The sequence below is a fragment of the Rattus norvegicus genome, chromosome 10 (genome assembly GCF_036323735.1).
Source record: "Rattus norvegicus strain BN/NHsdMcwi chromosome 10, GRCr8, whole genome shotgun sequence".
Lineage (NCBI taxonomy): Eukaryota > Metazoa > Chordata > Mammalia > Rodentia > Muridae > Rattus > Rattus norvegicus.
In genome coordinates, this window is record NC_086028.1 from 105490886 (window position 1) to 105514244 (window position 23359).

The 23359-nt window shown below is 47.2% G+C and overlaps 1 protein-coding gene across 2 annotated transcripts in view; it reads left to right on the forward strand.

Annotated features, from left to right (window-relative positions):
- The window catches only part of Rptor (regulatory associated protein of MTOR, complex 1), a 298474-nt gene that overhangs the window by 113943 nt on the left and 161172 nt on the right, over nucleotides 1–23359 (forward strand). The window contains exons 4-5 of one of the 2 annotated variants that reach the window (NM_001134499.2): nucleotides 3185–3343; nucleotides 21074–21220. In NM_001134499.2, the coding sequence (NP_001127971.2) occupies nucleotides 3185–3343; nucleotides 21074–21220 (306 nt within the window). The remainder of the gene's footprint in view (nucleotides 1–3184; nucleotides 3344–21073; nucleotides 21221–23359) is intronic. The other variant, XM_039085689.2, reaches the window with a different exon arrangement.

Here is a 23359-nt window from a genome sequence, read left to right on the forward strand (position 1 = left end):
GTTTGTTTAATTCTCTTTTTAGCAGCTGATTAAGTCAATTTATTAAAATAGCTAGCTTAGTCATCAGCAATAGTGACTTTAGCCTCCATCGTGGTTCTGTACTAGGCAGAGGATTGTGTTTATCATTCTTGGGAGGATTGCATAGGTCAGAGAGGCTGGCAGGGTCTCGTCTGGGAACGTGAAGGAGCTTTCCCTGTAGCTGTCCTCAGCCTCGGCCTGCACAGCGGCCTTGCCTCTTTCAGGTGCTGCTTCTCTGTACCTCCATTCAGCTCTGCACACCCCTTCTCCAGGACTTCACGCTGTGGCTGCAGAGGGAATTCACATTTGGTGAATCACCTCATCTGCTTCCACAAACATCTTCCCACTGTCTTTAAAGGCACAGCTGCTACTTGTTTCTTAGAGTGAGCAGATAAGCAGTGTTCCACAGTGCCCACAATCGTATCCCAGAAGTTTGTCTATTTCTTAACTTGCGGTCCTCACATAAGTAGATAGAAGAGGCCAAAAATGGGTATCAGTGTGTGTGTGTGTGTGTGTGTGTGGTGGTGGTTACTCCATTTTCTGCTGTCTCTCCTTCATGTGTAACCTCCTCCTCCCTCCTCCCTCCTCCCTCTTCCTCCTCCTCCTCCTCATCTTCCTCCCCCCCCCCTCCTCCTCCTCATCTTCCTCCCTTCTCCTCCCCTCCTCTCTTCCCCCTCCTCTCTCTCCTCTTCCTCTTCTCCCTCCTCCTTCTCTTCCCCCTCCTCTCCCTCCTCCTCCTCTTCTCCCTCCTCCTCCTCTTCTCCCTCTTCCTTCTCTTCTCCCTCCTCCTCCCCTCCTCCCCTCCTCCCTTCCTCCCCTTCCTCTTCTTCCTCTTCTTCCTCCTTCCTCCTCCCTTCTCTCTTCTTCCTCCTCCTCCATTTTACATTTTGTTTTGTTTGTTTGTTTCAGTTTTTCCAGATAAGATTCCTTTGTGTAACCCCAGCTGTTTTGAAACTCACTCTGTAGACCATACTGACCTTGAACTCAGCGATCCACCTGCCTCTGCCTCCCAAGTGCTAGGATTAAAAGTGAGCACCACCATCACCTGGCTGTAGAGTGGATTTTAAATCTGTTCAGTACTCAAGCATGGCGTTGGTGACACTATTATACCTCTGTGCACATTCTGCCTAGCAAGTCGCTCTTGTACCTTACTGCTTAGGTCCATGGCTGCAGGCGACTGCTGATGACGCTTCTTGCTCTTTAGTGTGGAGTGCACTTTCCCTCTGCGATTGCTAGATTGTAGGGATGGAGCAACCGGTTTGATTTCTCCATGTATTTCTTCACGCATCCTACGTGTAATTTCTGCAAAGTAACGAAGAGGGACAGATGAAAGAAAATACCTTCAGCAAAGTAGCAGGATACAAAATTAACAGACAAAACTCAGTAGCCTTCCTGTATACCAGGAACAAACACAGTGGGAAAAAAATCATGGAAAGAATCTCATTCACTGTAGATTTAAAACAAACTAACAAACAAACACAAGCAAACAAACAAACAACCTTGGACTTCGTTTAACCAAGGATATGAAAGACTTGTACAATGAGAACTGTCAGACACTAAAGAAAGAAATTGAAGAATTTGCTAGAGAATAGAAAGACCTCTCATGCTGCTGGATTGTTGGGAATAATATTGTGAAAATGGCCATCCTGCCAAAAGCAATCTATGGATTTCAGTGCAATCCCCATCAAAATTCCAAAGTAATTCTTCACAGGAATTGAAAAGGCAATCTCAGAATTCATATGGAAACACCTAGACCCAGAGTGATTAAAACTCATCCTAGACAATAAAAATGTCACTGGAGGTGCTGTCCTTCACTGTGTCCTTTCTTTTTAAAAGTTAAATGTAACTTTACTGACCTGCATTCATTCTCTGGAACACACACATTACCTTTAAAGGACAGATCAAAATGTCCACCCATATATATATAGGCAGAACCTTTCATTGGTTTTCTAGTAGATTCTGTGTAGTTTGGAGAACACGGCTCTGGTGCCTGGACTGATTTGGTATGTCCCAGTGTTACAGTGATACTCTGCCACGCCAGGCTCTGCTCCTTAAATTCTGTACTGTGAATTTGCCATTAGAAGTTCAGGGTAAGGCACAAAATAGATGGAAATGAGCCAGAGACCCTCATCTCTGTCATTGGCTTCAGCGTTTGTGGGACATTACCAGACTTATCTCTGCCCTGACCCCCAACTCATTCCATCTACAAGTTAGCCCAAGTTTAACAAATGAGTTTTCAGAAGGTTTTAACTGACAGCTCTGCTCCTGGGAAGCCCTGTGTGTGTGGCTCTACCTCTGGTCTTTGTGTTGCATTATCTTGATTAGATTCCCTGCAGGATTCGGAGTGTCTGGGAGGCTTTCCACAGTAACTGTGGGTTTTCCCTTTTCTGTGCTTTCTTAGTGTTTTTTGCTTGTCTCCCCCCAGGTCCCTTTTCTTCCCTCTGTGTAAGTTCCCAAAGCAGTTTGTTTCATTTCAGAATATAGCTTGCTAGATGTTTATTGGGGTTGCACTGGGTGTGGAACTGGCTGGGCAGAGCTGTTGTCTGCTGAAGTAAGCTGTGTGCCTGTTCAGGTCCCATGTTTCTGTATTTTCTGTGGTGAACTGGCCACTTCCTACAGTGAAGTTCCACACAGTTCTTCCTAAGCTACCTCTCACCAATTAGCCATTTTTGTTTTTTTATCGGGGGTTTCCTGTGCCGCCGCTGTTTGTTGTTTGTGTGTATAAAAAGCCTGTTGTTCATTTCAGGACCCCATCCTGAGGCGTTGCAGTGTCCCGCACAGGAGGGCAGTATGCTGAACATTGGATTTGGATTCTTCCTTCTCTTCTATATCACTCTGCTGTGGCTGCAGCGTATGCTGCAGGCCTCCACTTGAGCAAATTCTCTGTTCCATGTTCTAAGAAGGTCTTTAGGGCAGTCCCTTCTGTCTGACTCATGCCACCGTGTGACAGGCTGACCTTATTCATGTCCCATGTTATTGTTGTCCTTGGTGAAAACACACCACGCTACCACATTCTCTAGCCTGTGCTTACTTTTTAATGCAAACACTTGGGGCCACTTGCGCAAGGTGCACAGCTGCTCCCTCTAGACTGGTGTGCATGAGGAAGAGGGTCCTCTCCGGCCCCTTCCTGTTTGTAACAAGTATCTGCTTTCTTTTTCCACTACAGGCTCGGTACAAGCAGAGCCTTGACCCCACTGTGGATGAAGTCAAGAAACTTTGCACATCTCTGCGTCGGAACGCCAAGGAGGAACGGGTCCTCTTCCACTATAATGGCCATGGGGTGCCCAGGCCTACGGTGAATGGAGAGGTCTGGGTCTTCAACAAGGTGAGCGTGCCCTCAGCTTCTGCTCTCCTTCCCCAGAAGGCCTGTCAGCTTGGGCGTCACCTGAGATCCCCTCCCTGTAGCTTTTGGTAACCCTGGGTATTTCATGTATTCAGCCTTTGAAGAACAGTGACACATGAATTGCTCCAAACCTGCAGCCAGGTTGCCTGGTGAGCAGGCAGAGGAGCCATTTCTATAGGAGAGTGTGTTGACAAAAGCATCCTAAGGCTGTGTGTGTGGCTGTTCTGTCCTCAGTGAGAGGCAGGATGCTCCCAGCATGGATGGATCTCTGTGCACTGGCTTTCTGGTCTGAGCAGCTGCAGTGGTTCTCTGTCCTGAGTGTCAGAGAACCAGCATTCTCCTAGAAAATCAAAGTATTCCGAATATTCTAAAGGGCCCAGCGCCTTGGTTGCCACCTCGGCCTTTCTGATGGTCAGCCTCTAGTGCTGCTGTGAGTCAGATTAGATGGTGAGAGGAAAAGTGCCTCTGGCCCTGGACTGAGGAGTGCATCTCAGACATTGTGCAGGGAAGGAGTTGTGCTGTGTAGCTGTACATGACAGGTACAGCATCCACAGCAGGCGTTCTGGCCCCTTGAACTCTTGAGCTTTGATTTTGGCCTCCATTGAGGTGAGCTTACATTTCAGTCGAGCCACACTCTAGGGTCTGGACTAGGCAAAAGGAACCTCTTCATCCTGTTTCCTTGTGGTAGAAAAGCCTCATTGTCTCCTCCTGCAGACCAAAAACAAACACAAAGCATAGCACCAGCTATTTACATACCTTCCGATAGTGAGCTTTCTTTACTGCCCACCGTCCTGTTGTCCTTGTGCTGCTATCTGTGAGCAGAGGGGCCTGTGAGTTGGCTTCAGGGCCTTTCCCCAGAGCTGTAGTGAACAGGTTCCTGAAGCTCAAGGGTTCCCCAATCCTAGTTAGTTCCCTCTGCAGGGACAGCATTCTACCTCCATATAAGATCTAGGCACCCCCTGTAATGTCTTCTTTTCGTTTCTATTCGTGGGTTCATTTGTATTACGTATTCTAAGGATCATGTGTGGTGGGGACACTGCCTCAGTGCAGAGGTCAGAGAACAGCTTTTGAGAGTCAGTTCTCTCTTTCTACCATGTGGGTACTTAGACCTGAACTCACATCCACCTGCTAAGCTGTCTTGCGGTTAAGAAAGTGGTAGAATTTTTTTTTTTTTAAAGATTTATTTATTTATTTTGTATATGAGTACACTGTAGCTGTCTTCAGACACACCAGAAGAGGGCATCGGATTCCATTACGGGTGGTTGTGAGCCACCATGTGGTTGCTGGGATTTGAACTCAGGACCTTTGGAAGAGCAGTCGGTGCTCTTAACCACTGAGCCACCTCTCCAGCCCGAAAGTGGTAGAATTTAAAGGACTCTGGTATCATGGACCACCAGGACTTCACTGTCCCTTTCAGGAAGGGAGGCTATAGAGCCGTGTGTGCCCTCCTCAGTCTCATGCCCGCTCACCCTTTCTCTCTACATACTAACACGAGGGCACAGAGGAATCCAAGCTTCTTACTCTCCGGCTGTCTCATATCACATCATATCTGAACATAGAATCATTTCAGGGAGAAAGGGTTTATTTTAGCTTGTGCGTGCGCACGCGCGCGCGCACACGCGCGCACACACACACACACACACAGACACACACACGAATGGTCTTATGTATGCTGATGTAGAGGTCAGTGTGGGATGTCTTCTTCAGTCACTCTCCCTGCTATGTTTTGAGCCAGGGTCTTTTCTGTCGTGGCCAGATGGCCTGGCCAGCAAGCCTCCAGATCCTCAGTTTCTGCCCACAGTGCAGGGGTTAGAGACACACCGCTGCATTGGTTTTCACCTGGCTGTCAGGAATTTGAGCATAGCTCTCCCTGCTTGTGCAGCAAGCCATCTCCCTTGCTCCTGGCAGAGAGACATGGCAGCCGGTGACTTTACGAGGTTGAAGCAGCTGTTTGTTATGGTGCCACCTGCAGATGTGGCACCAAGCTATAGCCCTCAAGCCCTACTCCTACCGTACGTCACTCAGGTAGTCCCTGTGTCCACAGCTCCCTAAATCATCTCTACTGGTGGTGGACCATATTGCAGTTTCCACTGGTTTTAAGTTGATGCATCTCAACCATCCTGTGGGTGAAGATACAGGTCTTGGTTCTTCTTCTAGAAGACGGTCTGGTAGATCAGGACTCCTCAGGTGCAGACACTGGGTGCGGATTAGGATTGAGTAGACACAGGGGTTGAATGTTTCTTCTCTGTTGGCTGGGACTTCCCTCCCTCCATACTCTTGTCTGCGTGCAGATTCATCCCATGTGACCCCAGTGTTGCTGGGTGCCATCTCATCTCACATTGTGGTGTGCTGTGTCCTGCCAACCCCTCTCGGTCCTTGTGGGTGGGCCACAAGATGGTTCCTCCCTCTACTCTGGATGACTCCTTCCTCACGATATTGAGTCCTGTTGATTGACAGCTGGCCACACAGCTGTTTTCCTTGGGTTGTCTCCTGTTGACCCTAATGGAATTCTTTATATCCTAGACAGAAATGTTTGATCATCCTGTGAATTGTGCTGTCTTCTTTAAATTTATGATGTGCTTTCCATTCTGTTTGCAGTGTATTCTGATGGACAGGAGTTTTTATGCTGAATGGGTCACACTCACTGTTCTCTCCAGGGGCTGCTACACCTGAACTAAGCCTTCAGTTTTGTGCTTTAACCAACTATAGTTTAGTCTGTAATATACCCAACCCCTTTTCATACATAGCACAAGGTGGAACCCATGTCTGTCTCTGTGGCTCACTGTAAAGGTGGAGCCCATGTCTGTCTCTGTGGCTCACTGTAAAGGTGGAGCCATGTCTGTCTCTATGGCTCACTGTAATGAGTTATTTACTCTTTCATGTTGTGTAAAAGGCACCAAAACCTGGCTCCCACCTATATCCAAAACATGTGCCCCTTGTTACCTGCTGTGTGAGTCCCACCTAGCCTGCTTCTGCTCATCAACCTGTCCTCAGGGTCCACTTTTCCTGGCCACATGCTCGTGGTCCCGCCAGCCTCACAGTAGCTTCCTGTTCTCTCTGTCTTCTCTCCCCACCCCGCCATCTCTCTTGAGACACCACACTCAATCCTCAAATCCCACCGTCCTCTCCCTACTGCCCAGTCACAGGCTCTAGCCTTTTCTTAGCTAATTATCTTAGAAATGGGAGCAGGGTTTACACAACACAGGCATCTATTAAAATGCACTCCGTACAGCAAGTAGATCTTTGGTTCATAATTTAGGGTTTGTATGTACAGCTCCCTGATACCTCACCATCCACGCCAGCTTTGACCTGAGTCAGCTCTGTCCTGTGCCAATCAGTGGTCTTGGTTTTCAGTTTCTTAGTTTGAGGGGACACAGGCACCCTTTGTTCTTCTTGTTGAGGTTTTGGTTAGTCTTGGCCTTTTGGTCTAATAAGAAAATACTAAATCCAGTCATCTGTTTCCATAAGACTTGTGCGGCTGGAGGGGTCAGCAGTTAGAGCACTTGCTGCTCTTCCAGAGGACCCGGTTCAGGTCCCAGTTCACAACCACCTGTAGCTTTAGTGTTAGGGATCCAATGCCCACTTCTGGCCTCCACAGTACCTGTATACATGTGGCATACACACACACACACACATGTATATTATATATATATTTTTTTCTGTCTGTCTGTCTGTCTGTCTATCAACACACAAGTAAATGAATAGGTACAAACAAAAGTAGATCTTAAGAAGAAAAGGCGTAGTTGTTGGAATACGCCATGCCAGTGGCTACAGATGATCTTTTCAACTGCAATTGTTGGAAATGCCTGTCAGGATATGAAGACTTTCTTCATAAGAGTGTAAGTTTCTTAATTTCCTCACGTGGTATGTGGGAAGGCATCCCCAGACTTGTGGGTTCTAATCGTTTCTCAGGTGCACTGCTGCTTCTCATTTGCAGACAGGGTTTTCACTTCTTCCTTTCTCGTTTGTGCTGTGCATGCATTGTTCTTGTTTTCCACTGCTGGCCTTTAAGAGAAGGAAACAGTCACTGGGCTGCCTTGTCTCTTTTGTGGCGTCTTGAGGAATACCCTGACGCTGTGAAGTCTGCAGGAGGCTTTGTGAGGAGGGGAGGATGGAAACAACTATTTATCAGGTTCAGAACTGCCCTGCTCTATGTCAGAGACTCATGATTAGGTACTGCCTCTCCTAAGCCTTTCATTGGATATCAGATTGGGAAAGATCTATTACTATTGGGTTTTGTTTGTTACAATTATGAGAAGATGTTGACTTTTCTAAAGTCCTTTGTTTGATAATTTCTGTTAAGGTGGTAGAATGCGTTTTCTTCCTTAACTGACAAGGACCTGCATGAATCCGTGCCTCTGTTTTAAGTGCACACACCTGTCTTGAAATGGCTCATTCACCTCCCGGTCTCATCTGCTTCACACATGGTTTCATTCGGGTCCTGGTTTTGTTTTAAATCCGTGTTCCCTGCTGAGGTTTTCCTGGATTTTTCTTACTCCTGTCTTTCTCTGGTCCAAGTAATCAATGTTTTGTGGCCTGAGAAGATGAGTAGGGAGATTCCTTCCTGTCATAGACTTTCACGTGGTGTTTATAAGACTTGAAGCATTTGACTGCCCGGGCAGATTGTTGTGTGAGGTCTCTGATTAGGGTCTAGAGTCTTTCTTGGTTAGAGGTAGGTATTCATTTCTTCTAACCTTTTCACAACTTCAACAAAGGTTTTGAATTTGTTGATACTTGTTGCTCAAAATATCCCCCTTGCCACTGAGTGTGTCTAGGGGATGGTAGCAGTGTACCTTGTTCTTGGGGCTGAGCACCCAGGCCTGCTTTGTGTTCTTAGTTATTCTAATGAGGGGTGTGTCTACCTTTTATCAGTATTATTCTAGAGTCCAGCTTTTGAGATCCTTCAAAAGGTAGGCAGGACAGTGACATATAACATATGCTGTGTGTGTTCTGTGGAGCAGAATGTCCCCTGCACACTAGATTCAGAGACCCCATGATGCTGGGAGCAAGGGTGTTTTCTAGCTAAGCACCATATTGTTAAATTGCCATGGATGTCATCGTCCCGTTCCATAGGCTGGTTTTAGCAAAGCCCACACTCAACACAGCTCTCCCGCCATCCCACAGAATCTGCCAAGACTCACTCTTGTGCCTACTCTAGACTGGCAGCTTCTCAGTGTGTGCTAGTGTTCTGGTCCCACGTTCTCCTTGACTCTTGCTGCTTTAAAGTGAAGTTTTAACAGACTGACTTCCTTCGCTGAGTCAAACCAGTTTGGATCAGTCCTTAAAGGCATTAGTAGGCCTTCATTTGTGAAGTGTTTTATTGACTATACAGACTGAAAAGTCTAGAGCCTTCTGCTGGGTTTGGTTCTTGTCTACAGTTGCCAGGATTGATGGGCCATTATGCTATGCTCTTACTAGCCATGTCCTGCTTTATGCTGATGTTACCTGTTGGTGTTGGCAGTCTGGTTCTCACAGATGTGTGTGCCCTTCCCCAGGATCAGTGTCATTCAGGGCTCGCTCAGTGAGCTCTGCCTCTTCACCGATTTCCTTCTTTTCTTTTTAGCTTTATCTTTCCCAGAATTCACAGTAGTTGGTGCTATCTATAAATATCCTTTCAGAGTGGCCTCACTTGCCTGGCTAGTTGGATTCAAGGCTCTCTCTCCATGGCTAGACAGCTAGTTCTCCATGTGTCCTCAGCTCAAAGAATAGCTAAGTGCCTCCTGAGTCTCGTCCTCAGGTATGAACAACACTCTTCACACTTCTGCTTAGGGGTTATTCATTTTGAGCAGGTTTTCATGCAACCCAAGCTGGCCTTGAACTTGTGGCTCTTTCTGTCTCTGACTTGGAATTTTTCAGGTTTAATATAGACTTAAAATTTCAGTTCATGATTGCTGGTGCACATGGTCAGAGCGTGTTTATCATTGTAAGAATCACTGACCTTTGTTGCAAGGTGTCTCCCATTTGCATTCCCACCAGGGCTCCCTGCATTGGCAGCCTCAGCATTCTGTGCTTTAGTCACTGCAAAATGTGTTGTGTTGTCTTGTTGCCAGTGAGTTTACAGCTCTCTACCTGTGGCAGGGTACTCAGCATGCCTTCATAGCCTTGCTCTGGGCCATTGTCTACTTTGCTAATGTGTCTGCTCAGGTCTGTTTTATCCTGCTAGGAGGAACCACAGCCTGCGTGTGCTAAGCCACATCCCAGCCCAGCTGCCCTCTTTAAGAAGAAGCCTCTTTGCTTGTTGATCATTAATAATCCCGTGTACCTTTTAGACCTTTGTCCTTTGTCAGATGTATGTAATTCAACTTGTGGCCTGTCATCGTTATTAATAGTGGACATTGTTTTTATCATTGAAAAGCTCAGATCAGTTACTCTTTAGCATGTACATGTTCTGATTTAGGTTCTTTGCTTCTTTGCGAGTTTATGTCCGAATCAGGAAAGCAGGTTGAAGTCTGCCTTCCACAGAGGTGCAGCTGTGACAGAAAGGTGGTCCAAGTGAAGGTGGCTCTTCCACTACAGTCATGCAGAGAGCATGTGCTTGTGTTCACAGTCACTGTGAGAAGAGCCCTTGGGGACAAAGCGAGGCATTTCTAATGACAAGCAGGTTTCTTGCACGTGTGCATACTTCATAGCAGTTTGAAAGTACAGCAGCATGGGCAGAGGAGAAGGAAATAAACCTTCCGCCTCATTGGCTGTCTGAAGTCTAACGTGAGTGCTGAAGACTATAGTTAAACCTTTTCAAAAGAAAACTCCAGGTAGAACATACTTTTTCCTACTTCAAAAAGTCTTAGTGGAAAAGATCTGAACAGTGTCATTGGTCACCCTGATGTTTTAAGCAGTGCTGCAACATTCACCCAACAAGTGTAAACCCCAATCAAAGGGGAACATCCGCTGGGTATGATGAACTCTCTACTCTGGAAGCTGGAACAAGTGAATTGAGTTTGAGACAAGGCTGGACTGTATAGCAAGATCATGCCTCAAAACCATAAGTCCAAGCCCAGCCACAGTGGCACTGTGGTGGCCCACAGGTAGAAGAGGACATGGAAGGTGTTACTGACCCTAATGTCAGTCACATACTTTTTTATTCTTGAGTGTGCCAAAAGCCAGCTCCAAGTAGAGCCCTACACTGGGAGAGACTGTGATGAGTAATATAGCTTGTAATGTTGGAAGGCAAAGCACTCGGAGCTGTGAGAACTTCGTGTCTACACTAAGGATTAGAAGGGACAGAAGTCAAGGCCGGGTGTTGGGGGAAAGGGGTATGGCCAGGTATCCTTCCCTCCTCTGTTGCCTGAGAGATGGATTTGGGAAGACAGCAAGAGGAAAGCCAGCTTAAGGCAAAAATGCTGACATAATAAACACTACCACCAAGGTGAGCTTGAATGCTGAGACATCAGTGGAGGGCAGCGTGGTGGACAGAGGAAAGGTGGACGGAGCAGGTGAGGCCTGAAGTGTGGCCAAGGTGAATCAACAGGCAGGGGCTTGGTGTCACCTGCTGGCCCTGGGCTGTGGGTGTGCACTTTTGAGAAATGGGACAAGTGGTGTTGGGTCCCCAGCATGTGGTGACTAGGCCTGAAGAAAGTGTGAAATTTAGGAGCCAGAACAAGGTCCCCAGAGGCGCCAGGGGTCTTTGGAACATCAGTAAAGGTAGGCCCTGTTGTAAGTACATTTAGCTCTATGAAAAGAAAGGCCTGAACTTATGGAAGAAGCCTCAGCAGGTGCCAGCACACTAGCATCCTAGAGCTGTGAGAGAGAACGTCCATTTCCTTATCAATTACCCTATTGGTGACATTCTGTCATAGCAGTAGAGGAGAAGGAGAAACAGGAGGAAAAGTGTGGAGGAAGCAAAGGAAGGCCACCCAGCAACCCAGGGAGATGCAGTTCCTGTCAGCCTGGAGTGTGGGCCTTTGGCAGGGAAAGGGAGGAATCTTTGGAAAAGCTGTCTTGTTGACTGTGTCCCAATACTCAGTTCTGCTCAAGAAGCTGCCTCTCAGCCTGGTTTCTCTTCAGTACTTCAGGAGTTGGCCAGGAACTGGTCTCTGCTGCAGAACCTGTGCACCCCTGCTCTCTGAGGATGCCTTGGCCGTTATCTCCCTCCCACAGTTGTTCCCTGGATGCTCACAGGCAGCAGTAGGAGAGGATGGGCCAGAAGTGTTGGCATCATGAAGTGGTACTTGTAAGCCAGACATGGCTTTCAGTCACATCCACAGTGTGGTCACAAGTGAACTTCAGTGCCTTAGAGTCCTTAAGGCTGAGGGCTGACGTTTTGTTGTTGTTGTTTCTGCTTCTGCTTGACTTTCTCATGGTTAAGTAACCATGAGTTCCACAAACAACTTACAGATACTGTTCCCACTGTAGTTTGTGGGTTTGTTGTGTTTTCCATGACGTCGTCACATTCAGGTATGTAGATGCCACTGCTTTCTCTGGTGTGGAGCAGACAGCTGCAGCTTCTTTTGAAAGACAGATCGTATAGGTTTTAAATGTGCATTTGTTGGAAAAATTTACTTGTGACTTTCATAACTGCATTATTCACACTGACATCGTCGTTTGTTGAAATTGTTACCTTGGGAATACAGGATAGTCCACGACAAAAGCCTTCATTTCATGATGAACTTGACCCTTTCTTTTTAGAATTTCTAGCATCTTGCATTTGCTTATAGTAGTTGAAGGCCATCAGGAAAAATTCTGTTTCTTTAGAGAAAGCCTGGAAACTTCAGGCTTTTTCTTTTCTTTATAAAGAAATTCCTTGGTGCTGAAAGGTATAGTTAACTTTCACCCACATTTTAAACTTTTTAAAAAAATGTTTCAAGAGCCACAAACTCAGCATTTGAAAAACAGTTGCTGCAGCATTGTTCTGATTGCATGAGAAGGGATCTAGGGACTGGGGAGACACTGTGACTAAGCTACCCCATGGCCTTTCCTTGTTCCCCCAGCAGACCTCAGTTTCCCCACTTCTTCCCGCACTCTGGTCTGAAGCTGTGTCCTTTCCTACTCATTTGGGCTTCGCGTTCACATACACAGGTTTAGCCGGCAACCTCATCTCCCTGGGCCCTCCCTCCCCTCACTGCTGGTCCTTCCTGCTGGGTGTTCTGGTCGTGTGCAGCCTTTGCAGGTGCTGTGGTCTGTGTTCGTCACACCTGATTGTATCACTGTATATGTCTTAGATAGCTTGTATATATCACTGTATATGTCTTAGATAGCTTGTATATGTCTTAGATAGCTTGTATATGTCTTAGATAGCTTGTATATGTCACTGTATATGTCTTAGATACTTGTATATGTCTTAGATAGCTTGTATATATCACTGTATATGTCTTAGATAGCTTGTATATGTCTTAGATAGCTTGTATATATCACTGTATATGTCTTAGATGCTTGTATATGTCTTAGATAGCTTGTATATATCACTGTATATGTCTTAGATAGCTTGTATATGTCTTAGATAGCTTGTATATGTCACTGTATATGTCTTAGATGCTTGCTTTCTCCATTCTTTCTGAGGGCCCTGAGCTGAGCCTCAGGTACCAAGTACTTGGGTATGTATTAGCCAGTGTATAGGAACAATACTGTAATGAGGTGCTTTAAATATTTAATTGTACAGACTGATTTCACATGGGTTCATTATAACATTTATTGTTCTTGGAATTTCTGGGTATGTGGTTAGAAACACATTCTAATTCTTCGGTTCTATGAGAGCCATGGCAGCTACGTACCCCAGCTGTGTTTCATGTAGAGCATATACTTACATGGCACAGTGCATAGGAAAAGGTAACCTGACCCTCAGGAGTTACTGTCCTAGCTTTGTCTCTGTGGCAGGTGCCTCAGACGATCTGCTTGCTTGTTTGGGGCAGAACAGTCCAGCATAGCAGGACCACTGATAGAAGAGACCCATGACCTCATGCCCAGGAGTGAGGGAAAGAGGTCAGGACCACTCTCCCACTGACCAAAGACCAAGGAGCAGGCGTTTAGCATGTAGGCCTCTGGCGAGGGAACAGTCTAGATCCAAACTCTATTAGTTTGAACATGGTAAACCTGTGAACTTGCTCTCCTCCCTCCCTCCCTCCCTCCCTCCCTCCCTCCCTCCCTCCCTCCCTCCCCCGTGTGTGTGTGTGTGTGTGTGTGTGTGTGTGTGTGTGTGTGTGTGTGTGTGTTCCTGAGCAAGCTGTCTCCGGAACCACAGTTCTCATTGTCCCCCTTTTAGAAAATTACTTTGTCATGGACAGAGTCTTGCATTACACAGGCTTGTCTCAAATCCACCATCCCTGCTTTTCTCTCAAGTCCCAGAGTTACAGTGAAGGGTGCCCCACCTCACTAATTACAGTGAAGATGTGACTCAAGCTCAGTCAGGGACAGATAAGCAAGGCTCAGTTGGGGCGAGGCTGGTTTGAGCCCTCAGCTGAAGGCTCACACAGTGAGCAGACTGAATGCTGTGTGCTTTTTTGTCACGTTTAGGGGAGAAGCCTCTGCTACCTTGTATCTGGGGAGCATCATTCTGGCTGCTGTAGAGCCCAGCTCTGACAGCATGGTGCTCATTTGAAAGATGTAAAGAAGTTTCCATAATTCTGCCGTCCCTTTCAAGGCATTACACAGCCTTGGGAAATACAAGTGGTGCTCAGGACCTGCTGGGAATTGGGCAGTGAGTTGGTCCTTATCTGAGGTAGGTGAAGGTCACTCACGTGTGACATGAGCTGAGTAAATTCCCTGAAAGTTCAGGGAGGAGGGGACTGCCCAGAGACAGAAGCCCTATCCTAGGCCACGGTATGGCAGAGTGCAGTCTGATATCAAGTCAACACAGAGGGACCAGGGCCCCATGCTTTCACTTATGTGTCGGAGCTAAAAGATTGACCTGGAAGAAGTAGAAAGAAGTGTGATCGCTAGAGCATGGCCTGGGGTGGGGGATGGGAGGAGCTGGAGCCTGTCGCATAACTAGCAGAGAGGGCTTCAATGTTCCTGACATAAGGAGAGGCATTTTCTATGGTGACACACGAGACAGTTTAGAGACTAACAACTACACACCACATACATGCTGCACTCCGCCCCACGAGCACACGCATACTTGTTGGTTAAAATTATATTGTAAAAGGAAAATTTAAAAAGTACCTTGCAGGGGTGGGCAAGCCAATCAGTGGTGAGTGCGCTGTGCCCGCCTGTGAGAGCCTGAGTTGGATCCTTGGGTCTGACTCGGCAGGCAAGAACTGATGCCCAAAGGTTGTTTGGGCTGATGGTGCTCACTGTGCCTAGTGGTGCTACCTCATGGCTTGGCCACTTGCTGCTTCAGACTCTTTTTGGTCATCAGTAGATACCCCAGAGACACTTTGAAGCCTTGTACAAGTTGCATGTCCTTAACTTGGTCCTCTTCTGCACCCCAGTAGGGACACCACTGGCTTCTCTTCAAGCTGTTAGGTGGACTCATCGGCTTTTCATTTCCCTTACAGTTGGTTAGTAGTGGCTCACACTTTGTTTAGTGTTTGTGTTATGGTCTAATAATAGGATTTTTCTATTACAAATTTTATTCCATCATGGGCCCCCAGTATCAAGATGAATTTAGTATCTGATAAGGCCTGTCATCACGTCATATTGTGCTGTGTCCATTGTGTCATCATCCTTGTCCTCCTCTCCCCTTTCTCCCCCGCTCCCCTTCACACTATACCACAGGTCTCTCCTTGATTGTGTCCACCATTCTTTGAGCCTTCTTTGCAGTTCTTTAAGAGACTGCGAGTTCCTACAGTATTCCCTCTGGAATCAGCTCTGATGTGAGACATTTCCACACAGGTGCTAGGTCCACCCCAGAACCTTACTTATTAACAAAGATGTGAGCTCTTGGCATGTTTATCATCTTTGTGGTGGGTACAGTTGGGCACAGTTTTGCAAGGGCTAACCTGTGCTACATGGGTCCGTATCTGTGCATTTGTATGTTGTTGAAAATCCAAACTTTATGAGCAAGTGGAAAGGGAGAGACTTGGGGCCAGACTAGGGCTGAAGTTATTAAGATTTCAGATTTCTGTGGATGTTCTTGAATAGGCTAAATTCTTCATACTGTAGTGAATCTTACAGCAGATAAAAGGAAGGTGGGGTTGCAGGAAGCTGTTAGGTGATAGGTGATGCTTGAGGAGACAGATGGCGGAGGAATGCTTTCTGTGTCAGGAGGCAATTCTGCTTGTAGATACGTCAGAGACGGGGGAGGACAGTCTGTTCATTGGTGGATGAATCATAACAAAGGGGATGATGTAGGAAAATCGCATGTGCTGAGAGCAAGAGTCCTTGACTTGGCAATCCCAAGGAACCCTGCTTTCTCAGAAACGTGGGAGCTGAGGAAAGAAGGAAGAGAGGGAATGAAGAAAACGGGCTGCCTTACCGCTTGTGGCATGTGAATCAGCTGCTGTTCGAGCTTATTTCTGGGTGAGGAAGCAGGCCGAGTCCCCAGAGGCACAGGAGGCAGAACACACCAGCATCCCCCACCCCATTATAACTGCTTCTGACATCATCATACTGGGTGTTGAGAGAAACACCACCACAGCGTGTTTACCAGGTGTTACAGAGATCAGTTGGTAGCAATCATGATGGTATTTCTGTGAGTTTAATGCAATGGCCAAACCTGGGAGAGGCTACCTAGAGCCCCACGTCATCCTCTGCCTACCCACTGTCCACAGACACACCTGGGAGAAGTTTGAGAAGTGTGATGTGGTGGGATGTACGGGCTTCAACAGCCATCTCAGGCATTTGTGGGCGTCTCTGGGGTCAACACTCTTTAGAGGCATGATGGCACGCCTTTGCTGCATGTCAAAGCCACTGTTACGTGTGTCCCTTTTGCCTGTCCCGGGTGCACCAATGGAGGTGCCACTGTGCTGTCCTGACTGTCCCATTTAGTCCATGTACTTCACCAAGCTAGATCTCTCACCATTCACTCCCATGCAGTTCTGCTGGCCCTCCTGGGGTGGCCAGTTGGTCCTCTGTGCCTTGCTGTCTGCTCATTGCTGTGGCAGTGCCAGGCACAGGAGGTGTTTGGCATTGCCATTGCTCCATAGCAGATCAGAGCCTAGCTTCACTCTTCCCAGAAGTCTTACAGTGGTACAGTGCATATGCTCCTGGGGTCCGGCCCTTCCAAAGGTTGACCTGCCCTTTTGGGAGGTAGTCTCTGCACTGCTGTGGGCTGAGCTTTTTCCTGCTATAGCTGCTGTTATAGTTGACACAGTGTGCAGTGACAGTCTGATAAAGCAAGTGGTCTTTCCCTCTTGTGTTTAATAGAATCTGTCAGAGAAAGTGGATTTTAGTGAATACGTTATGTAAACCCATTTCTAGCTCTTTGATTAGGGCATCCCTGCTCTTTCAGTGCAGGTGGGCATGAAGCCAGCCCTCTGCTCGTACCCCGTATCTGTTCCTCAATCTCTGCTTCCCGGGGCCTCTGACTGCTGTGCTCGGCTACCGCCTGCCGTGGAGTGCTCGGGAACAGGCGTGTTCCCAAGGAATACTCAGCTCCTTTGGTTTGGTTCCTGCTGCCACTGGGTGTCGGTCCCCTGTGCCAAGGCTGTGCTTGCAGCTGCACTTGGCTGGTTTGCAGGGCCCTAATTCTGGCCTGGAGCTTGACAAACCCTTGGCAATCTTTTTGAGATGGGTTTTGGGAGCCCATGAGCTTGTTAGTGAGGATTAGCTTTCAAAGGTCATTCTCCTCATGGTGATTTAATAGAGTGGGCTCTGTTGTCCCAGGGGACCATAGCCTTCTGATTATGTTGTCTCACTAAACCATACAGCTAACGGTTTTGATGAGATTGTCCCCTCTTTCAGCCGAGGTTTTCCTTAAGTGGCATTCAGCAACATCTGCAGATCCTTTGGACGGTCAGGGCTAAGTGGTTCTGGCCTGGGTTGATGAAAGCCAGGGGTGCTGCTGTACATGGTGCAGTGCACACTTCTGTGCAGTGTATGGATGTGGAGAAATGTCACTGTGGTGACAGACCACTGAGGAATCTGCTTCTAGGCCTTAGGTGTGTGGCGTATTTAAGTCGTCCACTGTGGGAGGCACCTGTGGGTGGGATACAGCAGAAGTCCTCCATAACTCAAGGCGCAGGCCAGTGAGCACCAAGGTCTAGGGTGTGTTCCATGCTGCCTTGTGGGTGGGTACCGGCTCTTAGGGAGCCCTTATGGGAGAAGGCTCTTAGGATCTGGGTGGTGCCCTGACCTTGCTGTTGCATCGTGGAAGATGGGAGGGCAGACGGACGTTATTAAGGGTTTCCCTAATATGTCTGTCCTTTATTACTTGAGTAAATCAATACTTAGTAACTTGATGATTTAGAAATGTAAATGCAACTTTGCATTTGGGCAAATGTAAAGAACAGACTCATTCATTTCATGTTTGTTTGCTGGTTGTGGGATGTATGGGCTGGCACCTGGAACACAACATAGGTGACAGTGTCTCTGGCCATCCATCAGCAGCTGCACAGACCTGGTGAGCTGCATTCATTCCTCTTGGGGCCTACGGTGTGTGTGATGTGTGAACAGCTGACTCGGGTTGCAGTGGTCCTCACTGCTGCTGTTGTGCTCTGCACGGTACAGGGTCACTTTTAGTCCCTAGGCAGCCAGAACTGGGGAGACCTTTCCAGCCTCACCAATGAGGAACATTTCCCCATGTTCATATACTGCAGCTTGGGAAGGACGTAGAAGCCAATCACTCAGATCCCAAGGCATGCCCACTTCCTCCCTTGCAGTGGTCTGTGTGCATCCTGCCTGGTAAAGAGTCTTACAGGACATCTACATAAAAGGAATGGCTGTGATGTGTCCTTCCTGAACACAGAGCCTGCCACAGAATGGGGACTGTCCTTTATTTAGTCAGCTCATCCATCAGTGTTGTAGCTACTTCATTGTCTGGGTGTGCAGAGCAGTGCTGACATGGCCAGGTGAACTACCTCACATCTACGACTCTTCCTTTGACACACAGTGTGTGTGTGTGTGTGTGTGTGTGTGTGCGCGTGCGCGCGCGCATGCATGTGTGAATGATGCTCTGAAGTTTATATTTGAAAGTCATTAGGAGGCCACCCATACCTTTTCATGACTATAAAGACACATTCTGCTTATCATGGGGCACAGCACTCACTAGAGTAAGGGAGAGTGAGCTCTCTTCTGCCTCTTAGGTTGGATTGTCTGTTGGTTTGTTTTTGTTTGGCCACCCAGTCTTGATGTGTTGGCTAGTCTAAGTTCCTGGGCTCGTGTAGTCCTTCTGCCTCAGCCTCTTAAGTAGCTAGGACCACAGGCTTTGCCTCCCTGTCTGGCTTGTTTATTGACTCTCTTATGAGAGCTCTGTGAGGATCCAGGTAATCTGTAGGTTAAGTGGGTGTCTTTATTTGGGGCCTGGGCTTTTCAGCCTAGTGTTGGCCTCCTTTGACTCTTGTCCTATAAGACTGGCCAGGATCTAGGTCCCAAGGTGAGCACTAAGGACACTTGTGGTTGGGATGTGGGACGTTGAACTCTAGTCACGTGTCACTGGGCAGCAAAGGAAACATGGTGTGTCTTCACTCAGGGTTCTCCTGCATAGAAGGGCAGAAAATAGACACCAGGCCACAGTTGGGTCAGTCTTATTAGTACAAACTCCAAACACCCTTCAGTGTTCCCTGTACAAATGCTAGAGTTCCTGTAGAGACATGTGGAAGCTGACAAATGGGATAGAGTTTTTTGCCTTTTTTTTTTTTTTTTTTCCGTTTTTTTGAGACAGGGTTTCTCTGTGTAGCCCTGGCTGCCCTGGAACCTGGCTGGCCTCTACTCAGAGATCCTCCTGCCTCTGCCTTCTTAGTGCTGGGATTAAAGGTGTGCACCTCTATCCATGGTTGGAGATTTTCAAAGTTTGATCAGTACTAACAAGTCGTCTTCCAAAATGTTTTATTAATTTCTACTCCCACCAACACTAAGTTCAACACATCTCTGTCATCATGAAGCATTATTTATTTTTTTGTCTTTCCTTTCATTCTGCTGAAGAAAATCAGATGGAGTTGTGTAGGTTGGTGGATAAATTGACCCTCTCTTTTCCGACTGACTGGTGCACGGCCCTTCCTAATCACCACCATTCATGTGTGCTGTGTGTTTTGTTTGCTGCTGTTCTGACCTTTGCTGGTCAGAGCAGAAGGAGCTCACACTCACCTTCTAAACACGAGTCTGTTGTCAGTTCTGTCTGCCTCCTTCCTTCTGAAGCTGCCAGTCAGAAATGTGTGTTTATATCTCATTTCTTTTAGACGTCCAGATTTTGTGATTTGTTTAAGGTTTTTCTCGCATCTAAGTAAATAAAAATATTCTGTGTTTTCACGTTGTAAATTCTCTGGTTTTTTTGGTACAGCGTCTGTGTGGCAGTATCAAATGGTTAGTTAGACTTTCCAGCCTCGCCCACTGAGTCATTCATCCGTTCTTTACTGATTTAAAATGCCATTTCATCACAGTTATATATATATGTGGGTCTATTTCTGGGCCTTTCCTCTGTTGATTTGTTTGTCTTGCCCTCAATAATACCAGCTTGTAATTATATAAATTTATAGCCTTTCTAATATCTGGTAGTGCGAATCTCTATTCATTATTCTTTATTAAACTTTCTTTTTTCTAATTTTGTGATTTCTCTTCTGCACTTACTTTAGAATCTGCTTGTCAAATTCCATTAGAAGAAAAACCCCTCGGGCATCTTGATGGGGCTGGCATTGCTGTATAGAGCCATTATCTGGGAACTGGTGTCTTTAGAATCCTTCTGGTGGCGTTTGTTTAGAGAGAACATTTCCAGGTGTTCTGTCTCAGAGTACTGGGCTTGTAAGCAGCCTGCCAAGTGAGGACAGACAGCCTGCCAAGTGAGGACAGACAGCCTGCCAAGTGAGGACAGCAAGACTGTAGAAGAGCCAGGACCGGATAGAGTGTGGTTCTCATCAGAGCCACAGATGGCCATCTGGACACTCCCTTTCTGCAGTCCTTCTTTGGCCTTCTTCTCTTGAGCTATAGGCACCCCAGGGTCAGTGTTTTGTGGCTCAGCTGCTAGGAGCCAACTGTCTGGGTCAACACTTACACTGCTGATGTCCAGGCAAGGGTGAGTGTGTGTGTGTGTGTGCAGGCTGGCCTTTTCTTCTGTTGTGTTGATTTGTCTTTGTTTTGGAATAATTGCTTTAAAATATTGGCTTAAAAGAGGATTTTAGGCATTTCTTTAGACTTGAATTTTCTCTCCTCTTACCCATCAGCAGTCAGGTAAGCAGAACAGTATGTCCAGAAAAGCGTGTCTCTCTGTCACCTAGTGCTAATGTCACTGTTCTATGATCAGCACAAACACTGTACAGAGCCACACCCACTTACGGAGTACTCTCCCACTTCAGGGGCAGCAAGGAAAGCTCGTGAATCTGAACTCAACTCCTCAGAGCCCTTCTGTGTCACACAAGCAGAGCAGCCACAGAAAAGGGCCCTAGGAGTGTACACATGCCATGGGCTAAAGGAAGCCCTCTAAAGTGGACTGTCTCGGTGTGGGGAGCAGTTGGATCCAGTGTCAATAGGCTGCTCACATGAACTTTAACAGCTCCTTCCCTGTGGCACTGCTGGAGTAAGATGTCACAGCAACAGGGGTAAAATTCAGTGTGTGGTTCTATATGGCAGTGAGGAATCTCTGCGTACAGACTGACACCCAGCCCTACCGTCTCCAGTGTGCAGGTGCTTGTCAGCCCACGAGTTCATGACATGCATGTATAACCCATGCAACCTGTGCTTGTTTTCCAGAACTACACTCAGTACATCCCACTGTCCATATATGACCTGCAGACGTGGATGGGCAGCCCATCCATCTTTGTCTACGACTGCTCCAATGCTGGCCTCATCGTCAAGTCCTTCAAACAGTTCGCACTGCAGAGGGAGCAGGAACTAGAGGTGAGGTGCTCAGAAGCCAGCAGTGACACGCGCGCGCGCGCGTGCGTGCGTGTGTGCGCGCGCGCGCACGTGTATACCTGTGTGAGTAATATGCTGCAGAGAGATTGGGAAATGGGATCTCTGTGTGATGAGAGTTTTCATGTGTTTAGGCCTTACCGTGATGTTCAGTGAGAGAGAGCTAGGGAGATGCTTCCTCACCCAGGACAAATGAAGCCCGTTGTACTGGGTGTCATTTTTTTTTTTTTTTTCTTTTTTGGTTCTTTTTTTTTCGGAGCTGGGGACCGAACCCAGGGCCTTGCGCTTCCTAGGCAAGCGCTCTACCACTGAGCTAAATCCCCAACCCCCTGGGTGTCATTTTCAGTATGAGCATCAGATGGTGACCTCAGCAGGAAGACTTGTGCGTGGATGGCCTTGCTCTCTGTGGCTGGGTTAAACTGCCACAGACGCATTGGTTGTCAGGAAAGTGGGCGCCTTGCCTCCATTCTAGTCTTAGTTTCCATGGGTGACTTTTGTTATTGTTCCTGTTTTTTGGTTTTTTTTTTTTTTTTTTTAAGTTTGTGTTTTTTAACTCAAACCACCAAGCTAAATGGTAAAATCAAAACAGCTGCTAGGCAGGTTCATTGTCAGGAATCAGAGAGTCTGGGAGCAGCTTGGATAATGAAGTGGTAGTTTGCCCGGTTGTTTTAATTAATATTTGATGGTTAAATTAAACAGTGAGTTCTAAAGAGAAATTGAAGAGGCAGTTTCAATTAAGAGGCCTCCATCCAGTGGGCTGCACAGAAGCACTAGTGGAAGCACTCTGTGCCTCTGGGGGCTCATGAATCCTGATTGGCTGCAGCACAGGAAATTCTCAATCCAAGAACAAAAAATGGCCTTCACTGTGTTTCCGCCGGCCTCTTTGAGTCTGTTCAGTTTTAATGTGTTTGTTATGTTTTTCACATTTCATCAAAAGAGAGCACTGAAGGCATCAGCAACGAAATTTGAAATCCTCTTTAGTAGATCTTAGCATTAACATGCCTTCTGTTTGATATCACATGTATAACTTAGGCCTGTGTGGACCCCGCCGGAGAGTGACTGATTAATGTATCACCCTTTCCTCAGAGGTGAACTGGGCACCACAGCACTGCTCATCGGCCTCTTCATTTTGTATTTGGCAAGAAGAGGAAGGGAAGACCAGGGTTGGTGTTTCCAGCTTAATGTCCTACTCTCAGCTACTTCATCTGAGTTTGTCCACAGTGGGCCAACTTATCAGCTGTAAACATCCCAAGTGCCAAGAGGCAATTTGTGTTTCCTGACATCAAGTAAGAAATATTGGGCCAGGCAGTGGTGATGCACACCTTTAAGCCCAGTGCTTGTTGCAGGCAGATCTCTGTGAGTTTGAAACCAGCCTGATCTACAGAGCAAATTCAGGACAGCCAAGGCTACACAGAGAAACCCTGTCTTAAAAACCAAAACCAAACAAGCCAACAACAAAACACAAAGTCCCCCCTTTATAATGTCAGTAAATGTAGCAAAGCGCCCCCCCCCCCAGCCCGCCCCTGAGCTGTGGAGGGGAGGTAAGGGTTGTTCAGGCCGTCACGCTGGGTAGTGAAGCCACAGCTCAAGCATCTCTGAACGCCTGTTGGCCAACGCTGTGGTGCTGTTCTGTCAGGACCGTGTGTGTTCTCTCTGTTGTCACGGGTTAATCAGCCACAAACACTATTCATTTCATTAAGTACAAAACGATGATTTACATACATCGTTCTAAACGAAGGGGGGGAAAAGCAGTTTAGTGGGCTTATTCATCATGAAGGAGATGTTCCTGACAGGGCACATGGAAGGAGGTGCTGTGTTACGCCGACTGTTTCCCGAGTAGCTCAGCTTTAGCTTCATTCTCTCTATGGCTGCAGAGTAGCTTGAGCTTTCTCTTCCACGCTCTCCGTGGTCAGTGTCCACTCAGTCTCTTGCCTAAAACAGCAGAACTAGAGTCACAGAGCTTTATAAAGTTGGCTCCCAGCTATTCCATTAGTTCCTTAGTCATTCGCCCTCCTGTGTAGAAATCAGTCCCATGCAACTGCTCAGCTTCCGCACTCAGTGTGGCCCTTCCTGGCTGTGGGGTGGTAGCACACGCCTTGTGATCCCAGCACTGCACTCAGGAGA